Consider the following 13,539-nt stretch of genomic DNA (forward strand, 5'->3'; position numbering starts at 1 on the left):
AGATACAGTTATTGGGCAATTTATTTGTTGAGAGAACACACTATTCCTGGAATTAAAATGTTGCAACACACCAAGAAGATAATAATCACCTTTTGTAGTGGGAAGGGTGACTTTCCCATTATAAAACCTGCCCAATTTTCATACCATTAATTCCAGACAGAGGTGATAGCACAGAACTTTAGCTGATAACATTCCAATAAAGCATTGAGAGATTGCTGCACTGTTGGAGGTGCTATCTTTTGTACAAAGTTGATTTATGCCTTCAAGTACCCTCGCAGGTTCTTCCAGAGCCCTGGTCCTTAACCAATATTACTAATCCAGTTTAAAATAAAAACAGAAAATGCTGGAAACACTCGGCATCTGTGGAAAGAGAAACACAGTTAACGTTTCTCTTAGTCAAAATGGCACAAGAAGATGAAATGAAAATCAAAGAACTGTGGATGATGGAAATGTGAAATAAAAACAGAAAATGCTGTGAACACTCAGCAGGTCAGGTAGCTTCTGTGGAGATGGAAACAAGGGTCAATGTTCTGATCGGATGAAAGGTCATTGATCGGAAACATTAACTCTGCTTCTCTTCCACAGATGCTGCCTGACCTGCTGCTTCCAGCATTTTCAAATTTTTATTTCCGATTTCTAGTATCTGCACATTTTTGTGCTTTTCATTCACTTATACAGATTATCTGGTCATTATCACATACCTGTTGTGGGAGCATGCTGTATGCAAATTCACTGTCACCTTTCGTACATTGTAACAGTAACTATGCTCCAAAAAAGTACTTAATTCACTGTATTGTCCTGTGGAATATCCTAGGGTCATGATTTGTGCCATGTAAATGAAAGTCTTAACAAAAAATTACTGAGGACTTTTTAATTTATTCAGAACGGAAGTTGGATCATCCTGGGAATAAATTTCACTCCCACAGGATGCATTTACAGAACTTTTTGCATTTTTAGATGTGGAAATACAAAATCTTCAAGGAACAAACACTTCAGCACCTGAGATTATAAAGCTACAGGCAAAAGGAAACTTTGTGGATATTGATCGGAGTACAATCACTGGAAATAAAGCATCTGGTAAATGAGATAATTTTTATTTGCTTGCGTTAATTCTTTTGAAGTTTAATTGTTCTCAACAAATGCCTTGTTTTATTACTAAGTAAAGGTATGAATTACTGTAGGTAGTTCTGTCCTGGGGCTGCTCTAGGGAAGGATATTGAAACCCCAATAGGTGATGTGAACGAAGACCATCATCCTCAACCTCGAGGGATAGCCACGACAACGATATTACAGAATTAGTCTGTAGCCTTGGTAGATTGATGACAATGTCCAACTCTTCTGTAGTTGATGTAATTTGTTCACATGGAGTGTCTGTTTCCCATAATGCAGAGTGGCTCAAAATAGGCCCTATCTGTTCTATATGCTGCTCGATACTGTGGGTATTCTGTGCATGGCTGAAAGAATCTCAGTAGAAGGGGGGTGGGGGGGGGGGGGTATGACAGCAGGTGGAAAATTTGAGGGGTCTGAAGTGTGAAAGACAATATAGAAAGTAAATATACAGTTATTCTTATCAGGAATACAAACGTTCTCAGTTACCAAAATGTTGAGTTCAATGAAATGAATTCCACTATAAAGGACATTTAACCTTGCAGCATACTTTCACTGTAGCCACACTCTCCCAGGTCAAAGGGCCTGGAATCCTCTTCAGTGAATCGGAGCAGGGTTTCTGGGTCAAAGTTTCTGTTCTTTATGTTTCATTGCATCATTGGAACAGTGTAGGTGGCCAATAATGGAGACTTCAGCGTGGGGAGTGGGATGGGCAGGGGAGTGGAAGCTCAGGATCATGCTGCAGTATTGAATGGAGGTGCTCTGGAAAACAATTACTCAACTAGATGTGGTTTCCCCAGTGCAGTGGAGAGTGCAGCTTCTCAGAGAACATTGTATACAGACGACCCCACATTACGGGGTGGTTGCACTTCTAGAAAATGGTCCGTATCATGATTTTCCGTCATGCAAAGGTGCGTCATCTGCGCACATGTCAAGAAACGCAAATTGGAAAGAAAAATTTTGTTATTTTTATTTACACACATAGATTCTGTGAGAGTGAATTTTATTCCATATCTCAAATTTTTGGGTAGTGATTTGTGAATTCTGTAAGGGCAAATGTCCGTTATCTGAACAGCTGTAATGCAGTTGTCACCCGTACTGAACTAAAGTACAATTGCAATTTTACACGAAAAAAGTGTTTGGAGCCTTGACTGGTGGAAAGGGAGGTGGTAAAAGGGCAGGTATTGAATCTCCTTCCGTTGCACAGCAAGATGCCAGGTTAAAGGGTGGGTTTGTTGGTCCCTTTGCATTGTTGAAAAGGAAGGAGAGGGGAAGAAGTTTGTCATGGTGATATCATGATGGAGGTATCATAAATGGCAAGGGATGTGTTATGTGGGATCTGGTGGGCTAGGAGGTGAGGAAAATCAAAACCCTATCATGGCACTGGCGAGAGGAAAGGATGCAAGCAGAACATTTTAAAAAGCACGCAGTTGTGAAAGGCAGTGTATAAGTTACACAGAGAGTATTGGGTGTCTGGAATGTGCTGCCAAGGGTGGTGGTGGAGGCAGATACAATAGAGACGTTTAAGAGGCTCTTAGATGGGCACATGAATGTGCAGAGAATGGAGGGATATGGATATTGTGTAGACAGAGGGGATTAGTTTAGTTAGGCATCAGTTTAATTAGTTCAGCACCACACTGTGGGCCAAAGGGCCTGTTCCTGTGCTGTACTGTTCTATGTTCTAAATTCCTTACTTTACCTGTTATCCCACTTTTCTACATCTGTATAATGCATAATGATAATTTCATTCAGAAGATTATGAAATTCATTTAGTTATATAAAAAAATACATTGATCCTTGGAATATAGATTAATTAATTTCAAACTCTGTTTTATCTGAACATAAAGTTACCAGCTCTGATTAAACGTATTCCTGAAAGTTTCATCATGTAATCATTAGTCTCCAAACGCACCATCAATATTCTTAACAATAATAGATGACATTGTGAAATTGATATAAACACACAGCTTTTATTGAAAATCAGAAAATTGCAGTTTCTGAAGATCTGAAATAAAAACAGAAAATGTTGGAAATACTCAGTAGGTCAGGCAGTATCTTTGAAGAGAGCAGAGTTAATGTTTCAGGTCAGTGATCCTTCATCAGTTCAATTGTTTCTCTCTTCCTCCTCTGGCAGATATTACTGCTGTGGCATTGATTGCCTACAACAGCATGGACTCCATCCTCACAGGGTGTGCCTTCAACACCGGCACATCAAGTGGACATTTGACGTCATCTCATTTGGTCTCAAATGTGGTTTCAGCTGTGATAACGAACAGACAGAGCCATGGACCTAGAATGATGTTTAACTTCACATTCAGGCACACAAAGGTTTGTAAGGAGTTATGCCCGGTCTTTGTTAATTGAATGGATCACTGATCTTAGGCCTGTCACAGAGTGGTGTTAATGCTGTGAAACAGCTGCACATGGGTTAAAAACTAGCCAGGTCCTTCCATTTGATAAAGCAACAGTGAAAAAAGAAAGGGTTACTTAGCTGAGAATGAGATCAGCCCATTAACCTGCTAGGTTCTTCTTCCACCACATAACAATAGGTCACATGTGGACCATATGGAGTCAGCTGTGAGATAAGTAGCTCACTAACAGTGATTAAAATTAAATAAATGGAATTTATCTATTGGTCTTCATACTGGGGTTAGGAAAATTGCAACACTTGCTCTCTTCCCCATTATTATAAGATATCTTTATTAGTCACATGTACATCAAGAAACACAGTGAAATGCATCTTTTACGTCGTGTTGTGGGGGCAGCCCGCAAGTTTTGCCACGCTTCCGGCGCCAACATGGCATGCCCACAACTTCCTAACCTGTACGTCTTTGGAATGTGGGAGGAAACCGGAGCACCCGGAGGAAACCCACGCAGACACGGGGAGAACGTACAAACTCCTTACACACAGCGGCGGGAATTGAACCCAGGTCGCTGGTGCTGTAATTGCATTACGCTAACTGCTACACAACTGTGCCTGCCCCCTCTTGTAAGATCAACATTCTAGATAGGAAAAGATTATTTAGTGTCTTATGTTTAAATCCCATTGTGGGATTTGTGAGAGAAAGGCGGTTTAGAGGGGAAAGTTTTTCACACAGCGACTGTTATCTGGAATGCACTTCCAGAGGAAGTGGTGGAATCAGATACATTCACAACATTTAAGAAGCGTCTAGACAGGCAGGACAGAGGCTACAGACCTGATGTGGGCTTATGGAATTAGTATAGATTGGTAAAATGGCCATGGTGGGCTGAAGAGTGCTGTATAACTCTGTCTGACCTTCCTGCTCCTTTAGTATTCCACTCCTAGAGCTGAGCCTTTCCACCATGTACATTCTTCCCTGCCTTTCTCTCCTACTGTTGTGGGCTGCATCCAGCTGGACCCAGCACTGGAGTTCCCTCTCAAAAGTGTCTCCCTCCCGTTCTTTGAGCTTCCTGAAAATTTGTTAGCCATGACTGTTTCAACTTTTTTTTGAAATTCAAATTCCCTACACTTCACCCCTTTTAAAATTAAGTTTCAAGACTGTATCTTCTGCCTTTTAAACCCCTCAGTTAATTTCACACTAGTATCCTGTAATCTAATAATCCTTTGAGTCAAGAGAGGAGACACAAGAGACTGAAGGTTCTGGAAATCGGGAGCAACACACAAAGGCACTGGAGGAACTCAGCGGGTCAGGCAGGACCTATGGAGGGAAATGGACCATCGATGTTTCAGGTTGACCCAAAATGTCAACTGTCCATTTCCGTCCACAGATGCTGCCTGACCTGCTGAGTTCCTCCAGTGCCTTTGTGTGTTAATCTTTTGAGTCAAGCTATCTTAGTTTTTAAACAGTTGTCTTGTTCTGGATTCTTTCCATCAATTTCCATTCTTTCATTTTGACATTTCAGATTATCCACAAGGTTATTCAAATTGTGCACTGCACATTTAGCTCAGGTATTGCCCTGGTAAATTGGGATTAGTATTTCACTAAAGTCCATACATCCTTCCCAAGGCTGAATGTGCAAAATGTAACACTGTGTCTTGCCAGTGGTCTGTACAACTGCAGTCACATTTCATTGCTGCTGTACTCTAGGGTTTTTATGCTGAAATTCATTGATTTTTTTTTACTATCTTGATGTACACTTCACTACGTATGTATGGCGTTATCTGACTGAATGCAAACAAAAGCTTTTCACTGTATCTCGGTACGTGTGACAACAATATTTGTCCTTTTGATCAGCCTTTAGAAGTTCAGCCTGACACTGGCAGCCTTCCATTGTTCCATTCAAAGAATCAGAGTGTTTAGAAGTTGGTAGGGAGGATTGCATTGACCCTAGACTGCATTTGCCCATTGTCCATAGACACGCCATCACTGGCTGTAGTCCCTCAGCTTCCTTCATTGCCTTTGCTGGCCCAAATTAGCACTGGGATCAGAACCCTTCTAGGCATTGATTTTCTTTCCAGTGACAGTTACATGCCACGTTACAACTGGTGTTAACATGAAAAGCTTGCTCTCTGTAGGTACCTATTGATGGTTGGGACTTGCACTGTGCCCACTGGAATTACAGAACTGGAGAAAGTTACTGGTCTACCAGAGGATGCAGCTTGCAAGATTCCAATGGAACACACACACACTGTCAGTGCAACCAGATCTCCAACCTCGCTCTGCTGATAGCGCCTTTTGAATGGAAGGTATCAATATTTTTCATGGAGTCAGGGAATGTAGGGCCTGCATCCCACCAGGGTAACAGAGGAATTTAAGAAAAAGATTAATATTAGTAATAGTAATGCGAACTTATCATTTTGTCATAAAGGTCCAACTAGCTCACTAATGTCCTGTAGGAAAGGAAATCTGCCCTCCTTACCTGTGCTGGCTCATATTGACAACAAATTCACAATAATGTGGTTGATACCTAACGGCCCACTGAGTTGACCCTGTAGAATTCATGTTGGTTTACCCACTACCTCCTGCTGACCCTCTCTGACAGCCATATTCTTCAGAACTTGTATACACTGGGTGAGAAACTTCAACATCCATCACCAAGGGTGGTTTGGTAGTGTTACGTACCAGCAACAATAGAAACACACCGAGTCGTAGGTAAGTGTTAGAAACTATTTTATTAATAGCTACTTTCAATAATAAGTAAAGTAAAAATGTTAGATGTTAAGCATTAACCCCAAAACTAAACTCAAAGTGTGTGAGTGTGGCAAATTCCCAAACCCCAAGTCCAGGAATAGTTCTCAAAGTTCAGTTCAGCAAGTCGTAAGGTGAAACGTGAGCAAAGGCTTTTGCAAAATCACCATTGACTGAAGAGAGAACGTAGAGAGAAATTACGAAAGCCACATGTTTCACGATGGAACCCATACGACTCCTCAATCTCCAATGATCCCCACTGCTTTGTTCCGAAGTATCTGCCACCCCGAAGGCATTCGATATGTGGCCGCCCACAGAAATACCTGTTTTCCAGCACAGGTTAACGACAAAGTGGACTCCACTTGTTTGCTCCAAAAATCCATACATGGATTGTAGTGACAGACACAGCTATTGTTCTTCATCCATCGACACAGAGACCAGCAGTCCGTCTCTCTCTCTCTCTTTTTTCAATTCACTGAGCAAAACCGTCAGCACGTTGTTATAATCTTGCTGTCTTGACGACACCACACACACTCTACTCTACTGTCCAGGTGCCTTAAAGGGACATTCACCAAATAGCAACCTGACTCGTAACAGTAGCACCATCATTGATTTAGCCGGTCAAGTTCTGAAGAACATAGCTGTCAGAGAGGGTCTGCGGTAGGTAAAGGGTAAACTAATGTGGATGATAAACCTTTCTGAGATCCTCACCAATCTATCTGTTGCAAATGCATGGGTCTATTACAGTAATTTTGGGAATGACTGCTACATAAGTCCTAATGAGGACTGTGATCATGCTAAAAGGACATGGATTTAGAATAGATATGGCATTTCAGTCCATCAGGCAATGTGATTCACTCAAGAAATGGCTGAGATTATTGGATGCAACAGTGGCTATGAGACCAGACAACATTCTGACAGACTTTCACTCCAGAACCAGCTGCACCTCCAGCCAAGTTGTTCCCGTACAATTATAACACTGGCATCTATCTAACAATGTGTAAAATTATCCTTTTACAAAAAGCAGGACAAACCCAATCTAATTACCATGCAATCAGTCTGCTCTCAATCATCACCAAAGTGATGGAAGCTGTCATCAACAGTTCTATCAAGTGGCAACTACTCACCAATAACCTGCTCACTGATGCCCAATTTTGGATTCGTCAGGACCATTCATCACAGCCTTGGTCCACACATGTTCCAAAGAGCTGAATTCCAGAGGTGAGGTGAGAGTGACGGCCCTCGGCATCAAGGCAGCATTTGACTGTGCTTGGTATCAAGGAGCCTGGGTAAAACAAATCTATGGGGAGAAAAGGGAAATGACTCCAATGGCTGGAGTTATTACCCGACACAAAAGAAAGTGGTTCTGGTTGTTAAGAGGTCAATCATCCCAGCTCTGTAGCAACTGTGCACGAGTTCCTCAGGGCAGTATCCTGGACCCAACCATCTTCAGCTGCTTCATCAATGACCTTTCTTTCATTGACTCAGCTCCAGGCACCCCATAGCCTTTCCACTATTTACAGGACACCAGTTTGAAGCTTGATGGAATACTATCTACTTTTGAGTGCAGTTCCATCATAGAGTCATACAGCATGGAAACAGGTCCTTCGGCCCAACTGGTCCATGCTGACCAAGATGCCCCTGCCAGCTAGTCCCACGTACACACATTTGGCCATAACCCTCTAAACCTTTCCTATCCATGTACCTGTCCAACTGTCTTTTAGTCAACACTCAAAACAATCCAACATCATAACACCCTGCTGGATTGGCATCGTTATGCTAAACATTCAGTCCCTTCATCACCAGTGCACATTGGCTGCAATGTGTGCCATCTATAAAAGTTACTTGCCCAGACGACTCCAAGAGCATCTCCCAAACCTGCAACCTTTGCACTAAAAGGATCAAGGACAGCTTGTGCAGGGGAACACCTCCACCTGCGGTGCCCTTCCAAGTCGACATCACCCTGACTTTGATGGTCCTTTCATTGTCACTAGGCCTAAATCCCAACAGCACTGTGGGGGTTAACTGATACATGGACTGCAGCAGTACAAGAAGGCGGCTCACCACCACTTCCTTGAGAATAATTAGAGATGGCCAATGAATGCTGACTTTTCCAGCAACACCAAAGTGAATGAATAAAAGAAATTGAAGATATCTTTATGATCCTACAAGTTATGGAATATCCTGCAATAATGAAGAATAAGATCCATCCAGAGGCAGACTCTTTTAATGTATTTTTTCCTGTTCCCTTGCAGAGTGAACCATATGCCCTAAGTATAATTACATACATTGGGATCCCTGTATCACTCGTGTGTCTCATTGTGACGATTGCAACCTTAGCCTTTTGTGACCAGCATAAGAGTGCTATAGCTATCACGCACATGCAGCTATGTGTGAGCCTTTTCCTGGCGGAACTGCTCTTCATAACAGGAGTCAACAGAACCGGACAGCGGGTAAGATGCCAGTGATGCCCTGGGGCGGCAACTTGAGACCACTCGTTGCAGTGTTAGTAATCCAAACTGAAATACACTATACAAAATTATTGATTATTAAAGAATAAGGGAATTTATGTGTTGTGGGAAAGAGCAATTTTAATTTAATGTACTGGATGCATTGCTAGTATTACACACCTGCCTAATTGTACTCTCCATTGAAGTTCCAACAAGATTCATCAATTTGTTTTCAAGCCACGTGGCTTAAAATGACCCCCAAACTTAGATGTATGTATATAACTCACCATTGGTCACAAGAGTCATAGAATTATACAGCATGGAAGCAGGACCTTCGGATCAACCCGTCCATGCCGACCAAGTTGCCTGCCTGAGGTAGTCCCATTTGCCTGTGTTTGGCCCATACCCTTCTAAACCTTTCCTATCCATGTACTTGTCCAAATGTCTTTTAAACATTGTAATTGTACCCGCCTCTACCACTTCCTCTGGCAGCTTGTTCCACATACCCACCACCCTCTGTGTGAAGAAGTTGCCCCTCAGGTCCCCTTTAAATTTCTCCTTAAATATATACCTTCTGGTTTTACACTCCCTACCCTGGGGAAAAAGACTGACCATTCACCTTATTTATGCCCCTCATGATCTTATATACTTCTGTATGGTCACCCCTCAGCGTCCTACGCTCCAGGGGAAAAAAGCCTCACCTTATCCAGTCTCTCCCTATAATTCAAGTTTATAATTCAGCCCTCCAGTCCCAGTAACATCCTTGTGAATCTCTTCTGCACCCTTTCCAGCTTAATGACATCCTTCCCTTAGCTGGGCACAATTGTGGTTTCACCAACGTCTTTTACAGTTGGAACATGGTGTGTCCTAAGTCTATCTTATGGGCGATTTGTGCTTTACTAGGTGTTAATAACTTGGACTTCTTTCAAGTTCATTGCTTCTGTCTTACTGAGGAATAGATTCTTGATGCTTTCCAATACCCAGCCCCTTCTAACTCCCATCAGCAGGTTTGCTCTAGACTTGATGAACAGGTTCTGCTACTTGATGAGCCCAGTTCTTTGCTGTGCAGTGGCAAAGTGGGCTTCCTGCTATCACTGTTTACTGTCATTAGTATTGGTTGGAAATGACATCCGTGGATGATTAATCCTGGTGGGACTACCCCAGTTCAGAACGGTTAACTGGGGATTGTGTGTCCAGTCAGTGTTGTCCAAATTGTGCATCTGATCTGCATAGCCCAAGCTGTGAATCTGATCCATGTAGCCCAAGAAGTTACAGCACAGTTGTAAAGTCTTGGTTACTCAACACTGAAGAATTGCATTCATTTTGCATTCATCTCAGGAAGGATAGATGGCCTTGGAGGGAGTCAGCACAGATTCACCAGGGAAGGAGATAGATTACGAGAACATGTTGCAACCTCTCACAGTACTTCTTTATTGTTTCAGGTCCTGTGTGGGGTTATAGCTGGATTTTTACATTACTTGTTCCTGTCAGCATTTGTATGGATGTTTTTGGAAGGAATCCAGCTCTACCTGATGGTCAGAAACATCAAGAAATTAAGAGTTCCCTATTCAGAGAAAATTGGGAAGTACATGTACGCATTTGGCTATGGAATTCCTGCAGTAATTGTGGCCATTTCTGCTGGAGTGTATCCTGAAGGCTATGGATCACCCAACAAGTAAGGGAAGCATTATGTTTTTCTAATCTTACAATGGAAATTGTTTAGTCATTCATGACACAATCACTTAGCAAGGAAATAAGAAACAGCTTTGCTGTGTATGGCAGAATCCAACACAATTACTGAAATGAAAGCAAATCATTTTCAATGTGTGTATTGGTATTGGTTTATTATTGTCACATGTACCAAGGTTTACAAAATATTAAGAGGAAAAGATAGAGTGGACAGCCAGCGCCTCTTTCCCAGGGCACCAATGATCAAAACAAGAGGGCATGGCTTTAAAGTAATGGGTGGGAAGTTCAAGGGAGATATCAGGGGGAGGTTTTTTACCCAGAGAGTGGTTGGGGCATGGAATGCGCTGCCTGGAGTGGTGGTGGAGGTAGGTACATTGGTCAAATTCAAGAGATTGCTAGATAAGCACATGGAGGAATTTAAAATAGAGGGATATGAGCGAGGAAGGGGTTAGATAGTCTTAGGCGAGGTTTAAAGGTCGGCACAACGTTGTGGGCCGAAGGACCTGTATTGTGCTGTACTGTTCTATGATTCTATGAGATACAGTGGGAAAACTTCTGTTTTTGTGCCATCCAGATAGATCAATGCATATGTAATTATGTCAAGGTATTTAAAAATAAAAAAGAATGCAGAATAAAGTCTTGCAGTTTCAAAGAAAGTGCAGTGCAGGTAGACAAATAAAGTGCAAGGGCCACGACGAGGTAGATCAAGGGTTCAAAAGTTCACCTTTTAGCATATGAGAAGTCCATTCAAGAATCTGAAAACAGCAGGATAGAAACTATCCTCGAGTCTGGTGGTATGTGCTCTCTAAGAAGTGGCTCTGAATTGCGAAACCAATACATCAGATGGAAAGACTTAGAAGTCTTGGTAAGGACTGAAACCCATAATAATAATCAACAAAAGTTTCCTGAGCCTTGAAGCTGTGAGCCTGAAGGTTGTAGATTCAAGTTCCAGTTTAAATGATTGAGTATAAGATTCATGCTGACAAGCTGGCACGGTACTGGGGGGAAACGTGCACTGTTAGAGGGGTCTGTCTTTAGATCAGCTGGTTGTACTTGTGCGCACAATAACACTTAATCTAAAAATCTTCTGTTGTTTAATATCAGCTGCTGGCTACGAAAGCAGAAGAGATTCAATTGGAGCTTCCTGGGTCCTGTGTGTGTAATAATTGGGGTAAATTTTTAAATTATCCATATTGAGATTGTGGATTTCAAGTTAATTTTAGAAAATATTATGTTTTAAACAAGTAGCAAAATAAACTTTGGAACCTTACGAATCTGTTGCTGAAACTCTCATTTTTCCTGAACCCTTTACTACCTCTATGACTTCCTGGCTGGTCTCCCTTCAGCTGCTTAAAGTCAAATTTCAGAGATTTCCTCCCTAAACTTGTCTGCCTATCACTCTCTTCTCCACAATAATAACCCTACCTCTCCTTCAAGCTATTGGTCACCTGTCCCAACATTTCTTTATCTAACGTGTATAAGGTTTCTTTTTATAATACATTATATCAATAAAATATTGTTGGTTATCCATTTATTATGTGAGAACGAGCCATTCTCAGATGAGGTACCCTGTATCTCAAAACTGGAAAGTGTTTCTGTTATTGTACAAGGGCAGTTCATCATATTGTGTTCAGAAATGCAAGGGAGCCATTGAGGAGTTTCCCCCAATGCCAGAGAAAACTCGTATAGGTTGAGCCTTAGAGTGAATTAGGTGAATGTTAAATCATTGTGTTAAAACTGTATAGGAATGCCCTGGCAATAGAGGATATATGGAAATTATTCTTGAGTTTAGATTAAACATCAAGAAGTTGAATGTCAATAGATGCTAGTGAGTTATCAATAAAACCCTAATAGGGAGAACTGGTTGTTGGGCTTATAAGAAACCTAAATAAATTGCAGCATCGAAGTTTCACACACATGCTTTCTTATTTCAGACACGTAATGGATGTCTGAGCATCCAATAAGACAAGCAGAGAACAATTATTATGTTGGTGTGTGGTCAACATTGCAGAAAAACAGGCTTCTGGGCCTGAAACAAAAGATAGTTGCTATCTTGTTTGGGTACAATCACTTGTGGGCTGAGGAATGGGTTCTGCAGCTCTCTCCTCATTTTATTCTATCCATTTTCTTTTTTGTTGTTCGAATCTTTCAACAGATCAATACAATTCTGTTCCTGATAACACTCTGGACTTTAAAAAAAGAAATTTCCCAACGTGATATTGCAGTGTCAAAACTTCAAGACACAAGGTGAGTCCCATTAAGATCTCCAGACTTTTAAATTTAAAGGGTTTACTGCCTCGTTTGCTTTGCTGAAAGAATTGATTCTATGGGTGTGTTAATCTGTGATGGACACTTGGCTCGAACCCTGATTCTTCAATCTTGGATTATAAGAGACAGCAAGTCATATTCAGTTCTCGGCCCGAACTGATGTGTGAACTCCCAGAAAGAAGTTCCGGATAGTGGGATACATAGTGACCAGGAATAGGAAAACTACACAGTTGTCCGATCAAGGGACATTCCAACTTTAGAGAGACCTGGTAGAAGGAGGTAGCCCTAAGTATCACGATCACAACAAGGAGATCAGTAAAGGAACAATCCTGATGTTGGGCCAAGTGAAGTCATCCAGGCCAGCAACCTCCACAACCTCTGAAAGGAAAAAAATAAAAAAAGTAATTGCTCACAGAGAATCCCTTCAGTCCCATTGCCCCACTTATTTGCAACCTATTCTCTCTCACGTACCCATTAACTTCCCCTAATTCTCCTGTCACGCACCCACCTGCACTGATTCACAGCAGCCAATTAACCTACCGGCACATCTTTGGGATGTGGGAGGGAATCGGAGCACTCAGAGGAAACCCATACGATCATGAGGAGAAGGTGCAAGCTCCAAACATTCAGTACCCAAGGTCAGGATCAAACTCGAGTTGCTGGGGGTGTGCGGCACCAACACTACCTGCTGTGCCACTGCGCTACCTATATAGGTAACTACTATTGCACTTCCAAATAATGCTCTAGTGTTGTGTGGCTGGATATCATTTGGCCATCTGTGTTCAGAAAATTGACAACCCTACTGTTTATTTAAACTCCGCACCAAGAGAACAGAACAACGTCACAAAGCGGAAGGGCAGGGGGAATCAGAGAGAAAATGAGTCTTTGCTCTACTTCATAATTTAGTATAAAAG

The 13,539-nt window shown here is 41.8% G+C and overlaps 1 protein-coding gene across 2 annotated transcripts in view; it reads left to right on the forward strand.

The window, feature by feature from the left end:
• LOC127585017 (adhesion G protein-coupled receptor E3-like) overlaps positions 1-13,539 on the forward strand; it is a 41,446-nt gene that overhangs the window by 21,705 nt on the left and 6,202 nt on the right. For both annotated transcript variants that reach the window (XM_052042125.1, XM_052042126.1), the window contains exons 10-16: positions 958-1,077; positions 3,242-3,435; positions 5,606-5,776; positions 8,474-8,671; positions 10,111-10,343; positions 11,462-11,528; positions 12,513-12,604. In XM_052042125.1, the coding sequence (XP_051898085.1) occupies positions 958-1,077; positions 3,242-3,435; positions 5,606-5,776; positions 8,474-8,671; positions 10,111-10,343; positions 11,462-11,528; positions 12,513-12,604 (1,075 nt within the window). The remainder of the gene's footprint in view (positions 1-957; positions 1,078-3,241; positions 3,436-5,605; positions 5,777-8,473; positions 8,672-10,110; positions 10,344-11,461; positions 11,529-12,512; positions 12,605-13,539) is intronic.

Source organism: Pristis pectinata, chromosome 31 (assembly GCF_009764475.1).
Source record: "Pristis pectinata isolate sPriPec2 chromosome 31, sPriPec2.1.pri, whole genome shotgun sequence".
Classification (NCBI taxonomy): Eukaryota; Metazoa; Chordata; class Chondrichthyes; order Rhinopristiformes; family Pristidae; genus Pristis; species Pristis pectinata.